Source organism: Hydra vulgaris, chromosome 12, assembly GCF_038396675.1.
Source record: "Hydra vulgaris chromosome 12, alternate assembly HydraT2T_AEP".
In the NCBI taxonomy this organism is placed as follows: domain Eukaryota; kingdom Metazoa; phylum Cnidaria; class Hydrozoa; order Anthoathecata; family Hydridae; genus Hydra; species Hydra vulgaris.
Genome location: NC_088931.1, coordinates 43,440,839 through 43,456,200, shown reverse-complemented (window position 1 = coordinate 43,456,200; position 15,362 = coordinate 43,440,839). Strand labels below are relative to the sequence as shown.

General features: G+C 29.5%; 2 protein-coding genes across 2 annotated transcripts in view; both read right to left on the bottom strand.

The window, feature by feature from the left end:
- Positions 1 to 12,128, bottom strand: part of LOC100207877 (eEF1A lysine and N-terminal methyltransferase) — a 41,881-nt gene extending 29,753 nt beyond the window's left edge. The window contains exon 1 of the mRNA XM_065813371.1: positions 11,756 to 12,128. Within this exon, the coding sequence (XP_065669443.1) occupies positions 11,756 to 12,076 (321 nt within the window). The 5' untranslated portion in view covers positions 12,077 to 12,128. The remainder of the gene's footprint in view (positions 1 to 11,755) is intronic.
- LOC136088754 (uncharacterized) lies at positions 5,872 to 8,625 on the bottom strand. Its single transcript, XM_065813370.1, has 2 exons — positions 8,270 to 8,625; positions 5,872 to 8,168 (listed from the first exon to the last, which is right to left on the bottom strand). Exons 1-2 carry the CDS (start codon positions 8,511 to 8,513, stop codon positions 5,959 to 5,961), a joined length of 2,454 nt encoding a protein of 817 aa, XP_065669442.1. The 5' UTR covers positions 8,514 to 8,625; the 3' UTR covers positions 5,872 to 5,958.
- Positions 12,129 to 15,362: the final 3,234 nt, after the last annotated feature.

The window sequence follows — 15,362 nt, the reverse complement described above, 5'->3', positions numbered from 1 at the left end:
AACAAAACAGCAGAGGGCTGAAATGTTGCAATTTGCAATGCATGGTTAGGTTGACAATATCTCAAAAATTGATTCAAACTCCGAAGAAGATCTGAAGTTTCATAGATTTATATTAGAAAACAACATTAAAAGCAAAGTTTGATTTGGCAAAAGTAGCAAAGAGATTCCTTAGACCTCCACCAGCGTCTACCGAAGTTAAAAGGTTGTTTTTAACTGCTGGAGACATTCTTTCAAATGAAAGAAACAGACTTTTGCCAGAAAACATGAAAAAAAATGTATTCCGCAGAAAAAATACTTCAATTATTACCTTTAATTATTGAAATGTCTTGACATATTATAGTTTTTATCAAACTATGATACATGGTGATTGCTTAGATATATGTAAAATAGATTTTTTTGCTTTAATTTGGTGATCATAAAAGGTTCAAGGAATTTAAACATTCTTTTTCAAATTTTGGCCGAAATTTTGGTTTCGGACGAAATTTCGGTTTCGGAAGAAATTTTGGTTTCGGACGAAATTTCGGTTTTGGACGAAATTTCGGTTTCCGTTTCGGCTACGGCTTCACTTAATTGATATTTCGGTACTTTCAGTTTCGGCTCAAATTTCGGTTTCGGTCGATCACTAGTACATACTATTGAGACTCTATTAAAAAGTCTATTGTAACTTGTGAGATTTTATAGGTTGTTGATTTTTAATCTATAAACCATATGTAGAAATGCCAGCGGGTGCACTGAAAAATGCTCATTATAGGTCAGCTATGCCTTTTTGACATCTGTACTAAATGGCACTGGTTGTGCCAATCTAGCCCTGGAAAACTGCCTTAATCTAGGTGGCTCACCACTGCCAACAAGGTCCTCAGATTATGTTTCTACAACAAATAGTCGCTATAGTTACCAAATTTGATCTAACATCAAATTTGATAACTATAGTGACATACATTATGCGTGTTTATGCCCATGTGATTCATACTCAAAAAAGAGTCTATTACATTTAATGGAAGGAGGCATCTATACTGTACAATAGTCAAACCACAGTATCTGCCAGATATCCTATGTAAGATAGTAGACAAGTTATTCAAATAAAGGTATTTTTTTGTCATCAAGAAAATATTGTTCTGGCAATAATATTAGATGAGCAGCCGCAAATTCGAGAAATAAGTGTTAGACGTATACAGAGAGCTAGCAAAGAAAGAAGTATGAAAGTTAATCAAACCAGTGTGTGGCAATTCAAAGTTCCTACTCTCAATATTATGGCATGTGGGACTTGATTAATTGGAGTAATTCACAACGGGCAGAGCCACCACTAACAATACAGCTCACTGATGAACAATTGGATGAAGCAAAACAAGAATACATCTAACTTAGTGATTATTTGGAAAAGTTACCGTGACACACAGAAGCTGTAGAATGTTGTGTAAAGATGGTAACAGCTGTTTCTGTCTCGGTTTGTGGTTTTATAAAAAGAAATGGTATGATACGTGTCTGCCTATAATCTAGAAAGAATATGCCAATATTTAATGCAGAGGCAAATTATTTAGTACAGATTTGGCTCTATGCATGTTAATATTATGTAGTAAATGCAACTATTGAATTCTAAACTTCCTTGAAAATAACATGTTAATAGACAAGAAAAAAAAAGCATTCAAAAGTAAAAATGCTACAAATTAAAAACTAAGAATAAAAATCTCAAATATGGTAAATTCTGAAAATTTGCCTTAATTAGCCAAAAATTGCTGCAGGGGATAATTCTTCTCCAATTTGCTCATCTTAATCTCATTTCTTTAGTTTTCTTATAATTAATATAGAAATCAGAGAGAATAATATATTTCAAAAAAAAAGTTTTTTTCACTCTACCCAAGCCTACAAGGTATACTTTGACATGCTGATTAGGGACTAGGAAAAATCTTGGGCACAGCATTTCACATGCAAATATTGCAAGAAAACACTTGATGTTTCTTGCAATATTCGCAATATTCAATGTTTGAGATTTAGTTCGTTTTGTCATAAGCTGTGTACTGTAGGCAAATATGTTCCATTCTGAAATCATATTATATTTTGAAATTTCTTGTCCTCAATTATAACTCTTATGTATTATTATGTGCTATGTTACAGGTTGGTACAGAGGAGAGAATCGAGCCATGAAATTTGCTGTCCCGTGAATTTGGTGAGAGCTGACAGACCACTCATGTAACTGCTACTTCTGGATGGTAAACCCAAAAAATCATTGCACCGGCAAAAATGTTCTCACATCTTTTATCGGGACATACCTTCTTCCATCGCCTCAGTACCACATAACCCCGATCTGCCTGTTCCGACTCCACCTAAGTGGCATCGACCATCTTCAGGAGGAAGCAGCAAGTCAAATAGCGAGGTAGATACTGGAGATACGGACTACAGTTCTGCAAATAAAGTTGGGAATAGAAAGCTGTACTTACGCCGATAAGTACGACTTTCTATCCCCAAAAATGAGAAATCTAAAATTTCTCAGAAGTTCAGTATTCAATTTTGTAAGCCAAGCTTATGAAATTGAATGCTGATATCAGAATATCCAGGCTCAAAGAGTGGAATTTGGTTGATGATAGCATACAAGTTACAGATCATAGGAAGCAGCATCAAGTTACAGATCATAGGAAGCAGCATCTGTTAGGAAGAACAATGTGAAGTGGGAGTCGCTGATAGAACCTCATGCTTATGTCACCGCTGCACATCAAGTTAGACCTCATTAGGCAAATTGTCACTGCTTTTGACAAGCATTTCATTATCTCGAAGATTTTTTCCCAAAGCTGTCTGAGGTTAAGGTCAGGGCTGATATATTCGTTGGACCACAGATCAAGAAAATCATAGAATGTGAGGATTTTGCAAAGCTGTTGAACAATACAGAGAGAGCGGCAGTTTTGTTGCAGTTGTTCAGGGCTTCCTAGGTAATCACACAGCTGAAAACTATATGGAGTTGGTCCAGACTCTCATAAAGAATTATGCCAAAATGGGATGTCTCTGAAAATCCATATTCTTGATTTGCATCTCAATAAATTGAAGGGGAATATGGGCGCTTACTCCGAGGAACAAGATTTGCGTTTTCATCAAGGTATATCAGATTTTCAACATCTTTACTAAAGACAGTAAAATGAAAACATGATGGGGGACTACATTTGGGGGCTACTTTGAGAGTGATTCACAGTACAACCATAAATCTAGAAAATCTAAACATTTTTGAACTTTGAGTGGTTTCTAACTGTGTTTGTCGATGCCTTGTGCAATTTTTTTTTCTTGATCATAATGACAAAAATGAAATTTATTTTATCTATTTTTACAAAAAATGAGTTTTCTTTGTGCTGTTGTCGTGTAAGCATAGTTTGTGCCTTTTGAAGTCATATTTTCACATACTTTAGACATAAGCAATAGAAATATAACACTTAGAAGCCAGGAACAAAATTTGTGTTACATAGTGTAGGTATTACTAACTGAACTATAGTTCAGTTAGATATACCTTACAGTTAGTAATACCTTAATAATATATTACTGTTATTATTAGATAATAGTTTTTACTAACTGAACTACATCACTGTTACTATTACATAATAGTTATTACAAGCTGAAATATATTACTATTATTATTAGATAATTACTAACTAAACTATATTACTATTATAAAGTAATAATTATGTTTTGTTGCAATAAAAGTTTGAAAAAAAGAATTTCATTATTACTTGTTTTTTATTCAGAATTTTATCAATAACTTATAATTTAGTTTATAAGTTAATAATTTAGATTTAAAATGAAATTGATATTGAAAAAAAAAAAATTTAATGTAGTTAAGTTTTTTTTTATTAAAAAGTCTCTTTATATTATTATGTTATATATTATGTTAAGAAGTCTTTGTGTTCTCTATTAAAAAATCTCAATGTTTTTGTGATAAAAAAGTTTGCAATTTTTTTTTTATCAACTCACTCCCAACAAAGTTGCAAACAACCACTATTACGTTGGAAATTACTAGAAAACAAACGAAAACATGAAGTTCCAAAGCATTGAGGTATAGGAAGAGAAAAAATAAAGTAATAAAAAAAATAAGTAATAAATAAATGTTTTTAGAGCACGAAGGGACAGATACAGTAAAAAAATGCAATTTTGCTGAATGATGAGTCAAGCGAGAATGAGTTTCGGTAGATGGAACTAGAGATAATAGCTTGGCAGATAAGAGCAGGTCCAACTACATTTACAATACATTTTTATGGACCTAAAAGAGAAAGAGTATCATTAGAAAAAATAGCCTAAATATGACAAAAGGTATTCTGTACAGGGATGAATAAGAGATTTGTAGAGATGAGAATGGAATCAGGAGTAAGAAAATAGTAAGCATGATAAAGAGAAGCAACTTTAGCAGATGCTAACTTTGCAATGAATTGTATATATGGTTTCCATGAGACGTCTGTAGTAAATTATAGTTCAAGAAAATGTAAAGAAAAGGACTCAGTCAGAAAGAGTTGTTTTTCATTAATATATGAATGTTGACTATATTGCGCATGTTTACGGCTTGCGGTCCAGATAATATGTTGACAGGACCAAAAATCATAGACAAACTTAATTGAGAAATGACTTAGGCAACAAAAGCCAGAATGATTTGGATGTCAAATATTGAGTTAACCTGTTTAACTAAAATGGAAGAAAGACTGTTTAGATTATAGATAGAAGTAAGTTAGATTTAAGAGTCAAATTAGAGGAAGAGTTCTTTGCGAATAGTTCTGTCTTATCTTTGGGAGAAGTGTCAAGTTGAGACCCATGAACAAAAGATGGAATGTTACCTTTGTTAATGACACTGTTAAAGATTTTCCAAAAGTCTCTAGAGCCTAACTTCTGATATAAGATACAAGATTTAGTAAACTGAGAATAATAGAGCTTAGCATCAGACAGCAGGTGCTGTCTTTTTTTAGCATCAGGGTCATTCCATGCCAAGTGGTGCAAATTTTAATGAGGTCCCTCATGGACCATCTCAGATTTTATTGAAATTTTTTGATTTTGTACATATATATGTTAAAAGCATGTTTTGAAAATTTTAGATCAATATCTAATATGGTTCTTGAGAAAGCGCTATTTAAGTAGTGGGCTATTTTGCATAAAATTTCACTCTACAAGAAAAAAGGGTTTTTTCATCATTTTTAACAGCCAATAACTTTTGAACAAGTTAGTTTTATACTTCAATTATTATAAGATAGCAAGTGTGCTGTGGATACTTTGAAAAAAGAAAAAAATATTATTTCTGGCATCTTAACTTTTTCCATAATGGCGGGCTAAAGTTGATTTTTTTGTTTTAAGAATAAGTTTTTTTGTGATTTTAAAGACCTTAATCTTAAAAACTAGTTACAAAGTTAATACAAATCAAATTGCCTGCTGATCTACATGTGGTGGATAAACATTTTTAAAAAAATCAGTTGATTAAAGAGCTGCATTCAAAAGTTATAGGTCTCCAAAATGAGTCAGATCGAGATTTTTGTAAAATTGATCTGTGATGCAAAGCATCTGTTACCTAAGATGGCACTTTTTTTTTTTTATCAAATTTTTTATACGCATCAATTAAAGACTGTTAATTAATAAAAACTAAAAAAATTAATGGGCGCTTATTTATAACCCCCAAAAGGTAGTCTCTAAAAGTCAGGTAAATTTTCCATAAAATTCTGAAATTGACATAATAAATAAATGCATTGAATTATATAATGTTATTTATTATGAAATATCAATTAAAAAATATCAATGCTTAAAGCCTTTTAATCCCTTTAGATAAAGAACTTTTAAATCCCAATAGATAAAGTCCCCTCCCCTCTGTCCCCTCCCCTCTTTGTAATACAATAATTTTTTTAATGAAAAACAAACAAAATGTTTTTAAGAAAATAAACAAAAATAATAAAATTTACAAAAAGTTAAATTTCTCAAATAATAAAATAATCTCATTGATTTCTTTCAATACTATATCAAGTCAATACTATAAAATCTTCCACTGTTTGACTGGACTTTAAGAGATTGCACTTTGCATAAAATATGCATTAGAGGTACCCAACAAAGATCATCTCTGCATGGCCACGTAAACTTGGTACATAAAGACTTTTTCATGAATTTCATATTAAGATCTTGATGCTCTTCTGAAATACTAAGAATATTTCCTAAATACCATTGAGCATTGTAAACGCAGGCCACATATTCTCCTGGTGAGTAACTGGAAATTTTATTAATATAAATTCTGCAAGTAAAAAAATCCTCATTAGTGCAAATAATATCAAATGAGACTCTTCTTATTTTTATTGAGGTAAGTGACATTGGGATAAAACTGTGGTGGTTTCGTGTCCCAGGTATTGTCCAACAAGAACGATATCTCTCTTCCAAATTGAAGTTTGTAGTATGTGTTTCTATTGAAACTTTGTCAACAAAAAAAAAAGATATTCTTTTGACGTGTTGAACACACCAGCTGTACATTTTGTTTGGTGTGTCAATAGGATCGTTTAGTGATTGTAGACTGGCTCGTGCAACAAGACGTTTCACTGTTCCACCAACACCATCACAAGGGCTTTTACCATGCGATGTTGCAAAAAAGTGCCACTCTGCAGTCATGTCAAAATCGTGTTTATGGTAGCATAAGTTGATAAGATTTTTGTAATTTTTATATTGTGATGCAGCTCCATCACTAAAATAGATAATGTGTTCAAATGTTTGTAATTGTTTAAGTTTATCAATAACATTACCGATAAAGCAATGAACAGCATCTGTTCCATGTTTCAGATGATCTGATATAACACAATAACTTTGACTATCAAGTTTTCCATCTTTTATAAAATACGCAACAAAGGGGTGCACAGTTGCTTGGCTGTTATTCCAGTGAAAACCTTGCACTGCATCCTGTATTAGAAAACTATAGTTTTCTGCAAAGTCAAGAAGAACCAAAGCTTGATTTTCTTTTAAATTAGTTTTCAAATGTTGGTAGTAGGTGGCTTGACTTTTTGATATAAAATGATGCACTCGTAAACTATCTAACTGTTCATAAACCATTTCAATAAATTCATCTAAAGGTAGAGTTGCTGGTACTAAAGTACATTGGTAATTTGATTTTTGCCATTGATAAAAGTTAACTTCACTAATTTCTTTTTCTGTAAACAAAGTGTCAATGTAGTCTAACAAAACCTTTTTAGCAGGACATTTATCGCAGCTATGCAGCATACAATCTCTATTTTCAATGCTACAAACCATTAATTTTAATAAGATTTTGTAATCAGAAATTCCAGGAATTTTCTGTACAAGGAGCTTTACATTTTGATGGTACTGGCAAACACAAACTGCATGCAGACCAGAAGCACCACCCACAGGAATGCACCACTTGGGCCTTAGCTCACAAAATTTTGAAAATCCAACTTTAAGATAATTATATTTCTTTTTAAACTCAATATGTAGCTCTTTCATATTGACTAGTAGAAGGCACTTTTGGATATGTTGCTTTTCACTATCTACTTTAACTGAAACAAACTCTTTTTTTCCTGGACAAACCCTTGAATATTCATCGCATTCGTAGAAATGAACAACCTCTGTAATTACATCTTCGCTTAGTTTTCTACCCGATTTTGGAGAAGGTTTTGATAGTATTCCACTTTTTTTACTTAATTTTCTGGCTTGTACTACAGATCTTTTTGAAGTAAAAAAAAACTTCTGAGTTTTCTCTATTGACCAACTGTCTGAAGTGAGTGTAAGAAGTGTGATTTTTTCAGAATTTGACAATGTTTTTTCAAATTTTAACTTAATTTGAGTCATAATATTGTCTAAATCTGTGTTTGTTTTTTTCAAACATTTTTTTGAGGGTGATTCAATTCCACAAAGTGCAGCTATTTCTAAACCTAGCACATTGGCAACAGCCTTTTGTGTATGAGCTCTTACGCTATCAATTTTACGCTTTCCATATGCAACTCTATCTTTTTTTGAAACAAGTTTTAGAGGTGAGCATCCAAAACTTGCAATACTTGAATTAAGATCTTCTTTTAATGTATGGTTGTCAACATAAATTTCTTTTTCTTGGAGTTCATTTTCTTTTGTATTATGTTTGCAATTCAGAACTTTTCTGCAACTAGTGCAAATTTTTTGACCAGGTATTAAACCAAAATCTTTGGCATATGAAAGACTGATAACTCTAAGAGAATCTAAAAAATAACGGAAATAATTATTAAATATTTTTTTTTTTATTTATTTAGTGTTATTAAGGTATTTTTATTAAATTAAGATATTAAATATTGAAACTTACTTTTCACATTTTTTGCGTGCTTGTTCAACGGATTACAACAATACCTGCGATGTTCATTCTCATACCTCGACAAGTAAACTTTCTCGTGATAGCTACAAATAAAATCTATGGGATTTATTTTGCTTCTCAAAGAAATAAGCTCTTGGTTTAGTTTAGACAGTTCTTGGTAGCGTTTACTTTTATTAGATAGATAGCACTGTTCATTTAATGCTTTACCAATACAGCAAGTAGAAAGCTCAGGCATATTACTTATTATTAATTAGTTCTAAAATACAACAATTTATTTGGTTTTATTAGTACTTTTTAGATTGACATACTAGTAATATAGAATTAAATGAAACAATAACTAAACTTTTAAAAAGTAATAATTTTTTATGGAAAATTTACCTGACTTTTAGAGACTACCTTTTGGGGATTATAAATAAGCGCCCATTAATTTTTTTGGTTTTTATTAATTAACAGTCTTTAATTGATGCGTATAAAAAATTTGATAAAAAAAAAAAAGTGCCATCTTAGGTAACAGATGCTTTGCATCACAGATCAATTTTACGAAAATCTCGATCTGACTCATTTTGGAGACCTATAACTTTTGAATGCAGCTCTTTAATCAACTGATTTTTTTAAAAATGTTTATCCACCACATGTAGATCAGCAGGCAATTTGATTTGTATTAACTTTGTAACTAGTTTTTAAGATTAAGGTCTTTAAAATCACAAAAAAACTTATTCTTAAAACAAAAAAAATCAACTTTAGCCCGCCATTATGGAAAAAGTTAAGATGCCAGAAATAATATTTTTTTCTTTTTTCAAAGTATCCACAGCACACTTGCTATCTTATTATAATTGAAGTATAAAACTAACTTGTTCAAAAGTTATTGGCTGTTAAAAATGATGAAAAAACCCTTTTTTCTTGTAGAGTGAAATTTTATGCAAAATAGCCCACTACTTAAATAGCGCTTTCTCAAGAACCATATTAGATATTGATCTAAAATTTTCAAAACATGCTTTTAACATATATATGTACAAAATCAAAAAATTTCAATAGAATCTGAGATGGTCCATAAGGGACCTTTGCACCACTTGGCATGGAATGACCCATCAGACAGCAGGAGCTATTTTTACATTAATTTCTTGCTGTAATAAAAAGGTGTTTGTTCTCAAGAGAATTCTTCATTTAAAAAAGATGAAAAAATGATAATGATTAAACATAGCAACTGCACAAGAAGGTGAAAACCATAAAATAGAATGAGGTTGGACCGACGAGAAGAAATAAATCTTCTATGCCACCTGAATCCAGGAGGTTAGGTATAAGATGCATTTATCAGCAGAGAGGCAAAAGACATCAGCCCAAGGACTGATGGTCAAGGTCACATAGAAAATCACTTTTTATGGTTTAAAAATAGTATTATTTTTAAACCATAAAAAGTTTTAAAAATACTTTATTGTTAAATGAAGAGAATATGGTTGCAGGTTGTTGAAAACACTTCACTTTAGTAAAATCTAAAAACCAAAAACAGCATTTTTGGGATTAAGTGAAAAATATATTAAAAAACTTGTCAGTGAAAACAAAATACTGTCTGTTTGTTTTTTCTAATAAAAGTAGTTATTTTAAATAAGCCAGATTAAAGTTTAGTTACATTTTTGTCAAAATAACATTTTACAAAAATTTTATTTTGTCAAAAGTAACATTTGAAAACTGAAATACTTCATTAACTGAAATGTGAAAATGTTTTATTATAATTGCAAATTAAAAAAAAGAAAATCCAAGCATTTTCGTAAGTTAAACGGTTTAAAAAAACCTCTACAACTAGTTCATCAAACACACAATTCATTAATTAAACCAGATATTTTTAATTAAAAAAAACTAAGTAGAATCGAAGTCAAATATTAGACTTAAAAAAGGGATTAATATGACAAAATTACAAAAAAGCTAAAAAAATTTTTGTTAATATCTTGATAAACAATTTGCTTTGGTTTAATTAACCCTAAACTTATTTTCTAAGGTTAACTATAAATTGCTCTTTTTTGTTTGTTGGCATTTTTATAAATATTTATTTCTATATACCTTTTTTTTTTATAAAGTTTGTTTATATTTCTATAAATTAAAAAGCACAAAAGAAGTATTTGAGGCACAAAATACCACAAATTAAAAATAATTTTTAGGTTATTAAATTACAAGAAACATGTATACATAGGGGTTGCCAGATCTCCAGCTTTTGCGAAGGAGAATAGAGTGTCAAACCTGTAAAAATAGGTTTTTTTACTGTGTTCTCCTTTGTAAAAGCCAGATGTCTGTATGTATACAACTTATTTTTTAGTTTACTATAAGCTTCAAATCTTCTAATTTAATAACCTGAAAATGGTTTTTAAATTATGGTATTTTGTGCCTCAAATTTTTCATTTGTGCTTTTTAATTTATAGAAATGCAAACAAACTTTATAAACAAAAAAGGTTAATAGAAATAATCATTTATAAAAACATTTATAGAATTTTTTTTTTTTTTATAAGCTTCAATAAATTTTATAACATAAAATTTAATTGTTTATGTTTTTTATTTCTATCTTTCCAATCGAAAGCAGCTTAAAAATTTACAGTGATTTACTTTTAGAAATTATAACTAATTTTATAATTATTTTAATTTAAATTACTGCAATTTATTTTTTGCACATAATATACATTATTTAAAACAGAAAATCTGTGATAGAAGGGTGTCAGCTAAAATGAAGGGTAAGATCTATAGGACAGTAGTGAGACCTGCTATGTTGTATGGACTGGAGACAGTGGCACTGACAAAGAGACAAGTGATGGAGATGGAGGTGTCTGAGATGAAGATGTTAAGATTCTCATTTGGAGTGACGAAGAAGGATAGGATCAGATGTGAGTTTATTAGAGGATCAGCACATGTAGTTTGTTTTGGAGATAAAGTCAACTGACAAACAGGTAGAACCATCAATGAGTGCTACTACATTGACTGATAAACAGGTTTAAAATGTGAGAAGTACTGTTACATTGACTGACAAATAGGTAGAACATGAACACAACTGAATAAAAAAACTTTCTAGTCATAATTACTGCAATATTTTAAAAAACAATATAACTTAATGTACTTCCACATTTTTTAATTGTATAAATAAATAAATAAATATATATATATATATATATATATATATATATATATATATATATATATAAATATATATATATATATAAATTTTCTATATATATATATATATATATATATATAAATATATATATATATATATATATATATATATATATATTCTATATATATATATATATATAAATATATATATATATATATATATATATATATAAATATATATATATATATATATATATTCTATATATATATATATATAAATATATATATATATATATATATAAATTTTTTAAATATATATATATAAATTTTCATGTAAATATAGTAACTTGCTTACTTACACATAAAAGTAACTTGCTTACTTACTTTCCTTACATCCATAACTAAATAGCTCATTTTGTGTCTTTTTTTTCCATTCTTTAAAATCATCTGTTTAATTAATAGATCTGAGATATCTATATTAATGATTCTTTCATACCCAACATCATACATACTCTCACTAAGTTGTGAATTTCCACAACCCACCATTAAAATATTGCTGGAAATTTTGCAGTATTGATGAATAAATTTACAAAGATCAGCATACTCTCCATACCATTCAAATGCAGTTTTTCGTTTAGTAAAAAAACTGTCCCAGTAAGTTTTTGTGGCAAATTCCTCTTGAAATTTTGGTATTTGTATTGACATTTCTTGAAAGCAAATCAAATTGATTACTGTATCACATCTTTTTCTTTATCATCATATAATTTTCCTCATCATCATCATCATCATCATCATCATCATCATCATCATCATCATCATCATCATCATCATCATCATCATCATCATCATCATCATCATCATCATCATCATCATCATCATCATCATCATCATCATCATCATCACCATCACCATCATCATCATCATCATCATCATCATCATCATCATCATCATCATCATCATCATCATCATCATCATCATCATCATCATCATCATCATCATCATCATCATCATCATTATCATCATCATCATCATCATCATTAACAACAACAATGATAACAACTACAACAACAACATTAGTTCTGCTGCGTGTACTGTCTATTAGAAGTAAGCGTGGAGCAACGCTTACTTCTAATAGACAGTACCTGAAGCTGTAGTTTGTTTTTTTTAACACTTAGGTTAAACAATTATTGATACTATTATTGATGTTATTATTGTTATCATTATTATTATCATTATTATTATTGTTATTATTTTTATTGTTATTATTATTATTATTATTATTATTATTGTTATTATTATTATTATTATTATTGTTATTATTATTATTATTATTATTATTATTGTTGTTGTTATTATTATTATTATTGTTATTACTATTATTATTTTTGTTATTTTTAGTATTATTATTTGCTTTTACTTTATTTGTTTTATTTTGTTTTTGTAGCATGTGGCTCGCATGCTTAAAATTAGTTAACCGGTTGAATATCTATTTTTTAACTGTAATAACTGGTTAATTTTGACTTACTATTTGATTTGATTTTGAAAATAACTTTAAAAAATTAAAACTAATAATCTGCCCAGTAATTACTTGTTTTGAGACTCCATTTATCTTATCAATACTAACAAAGGAAGATAGTTGTACCGAATCCCCCTCCCCCACCCCACCCCCCAATAACTAAATGGAAGGCAGCAGAATTATGGATTTTTTTATTTGTTGTTATATCTAATAATAGAAAGTTTTTTAAAATTTTAGGGTCCAAATGACAACTTTTTTTCTGGGAGGATAGAATTTCTGGGGGGATTTTGGGGTCCGAATTACAAGTTTTTTTCTGGGAGTGTAGAGGGGGTTTTCACCTACTAGCCACGGAACTGATTGGGAAAAGAATCATACCGATTCCGCCTTCATATTAAAGTCTACCTTTTGAAAGCAAAGTTAAATTAAGTTTTCAAACTTTAAACTCGGGACGAAGTATTTGTGTAATAACGCAAGCACATTACAAAGTGCCAAATCAGGGCCGCTTAGAGGATGGGGGGGGGGAGCACTGGGTACATCTTACTTGTCTAAAAGATTTTATTAAAATTTTTAATAATCATAAAGAGTACTACTCTTTGGAGAGTTTTAAAACAGAATCTAAAAGACTCTTATTACAATTAGAATTTATTACTACAGACATGAAGTATTTATTATTCTAAATTTAATTCAAAATAGAGAAAGAAAAAAAATGTCGATATTATCACTAAGTGAATATATCTTATAAAACATTTATATAGAAAATGTGTATATATTAATATATATGTATGTTTATATTACTTTTATTTTAAATCAGTAGAAATATACTATAGTGTCACGTTCTTTTAAAGACATATTTAGCATTTTTCAAAATTTATATGTATTTTAAAAAGGATTATGCATATATTTGCTTTTATATAAACACAGACAATATGTTAACGGGGCTCGGTGATTAGACAGTTTATGTCTTCTCCTTGTTCCGGCCTAAATTTATATATGTAGTATGTATTTATTGAAAACAATTTGAATAAAAAAATTGAATAAAAACATCAATTAAAAACCATTTGAATGAAAAGCTTGATAATACTTAAATTTTTAATAGTACGCTACATCAAGAAACAATAAAATTATAAAAAACGTGGGTTTAATGTTTTTAGCTTTGATCTTACTCCTTTGGTTTATTTATTATTGACTCGTATGATCTATAATTAAAAACACTCTTTAAAAATACACGTGTTTTATCGTCAGCATGAACGTATTATGTAGTTTTCTATGACTAATTAAAGTGGTTTAAATATTGTAATCAGGGCCGGCGCCAGCATTTTTTGGTCTTTGAGATAGCTAACTTCCAGACATGGACCAAACTTCAAACATTTATACGTTTATACTTATGTCAAATAAGGATGCTTTGCAGAAAATTGCGATGATTGGAGCTTGGGAACAAAAAAGCCCACGTGAGAGCAACAAGTTGATGAAATATTGTTTGTACCATTTTAAACTAAACTTATATTCACCGATAAATTTTAAAGTTTCATAGTATTATCTCTCAACGTTAAAAAATTATGATAGTTGAAAATTTGCAACCCCTCAAATTGAGGGGGGTTTAAACTTTGTATGGTCATAATTTTTAAACGCTAAAATATTTTACTAAGAAACTTAAAATTTATCGATGAATATAAGTCTAATTGAAAATGGTACAAAAAATATTTCATTAATTTGTTGCTCTCACGTTTGGGGCAGGGTAGGCAAAAATTTTGGGGCTTTGTTGTTCCCAAGATCCAATCATCGCAATTTTTTGCAAAGTATCCTTATTTGACATAAGTATAAACATATAAATGTGTGGAGTTTGCTCCATGTCTGAAAGTTAGCTATCTCAAAGACCAAAAAATGCTGGCGCCGGCCCTGATTGTAATGTTTGCTTTTTACTCTTACCTTTTTACTTTTACTTTTTTAAGTATCATGTTAAGTAAAAAAAAATATTAAAAGAAATATCTTAATAGTATTAAATACGTTACTTGCTCATTACACTATAACTGCAAATTAAACTTTAAATTATAACTTTAGCTGTAAATTATAACAGTAACTTTTATTTCAAACTCCGCCGAACGAGAAAATTATAAGGCAATATTTAAATAAGAGAGATAATATGTTTAAAAAATAACAATTACAAACAAAAGATACAATTTTATAATAACGCATCGCTTCCCCCCCCCCTTGCCCCCAGTACGTAAGATGTGCGAGGTTGGAGGGGGGGGCAACAAAAAAAATTTTGTGATTAGACTTTTTTGCGTTAATTCGAGCCCTGTATATATATTAGGGTAGGTCGATTTTAATTCCGCGTATTGTGTAATATTGCAGTAGTTGGAGACAGTTAAAATATGATTACTCTCAAAATTTGAGAGATTTTGGATGAAGAATCGCTTGCGGATTTAAATTCAAAGATTTGTAGGATTATGCGAAAAAACACCTTAAAAGGCGTTA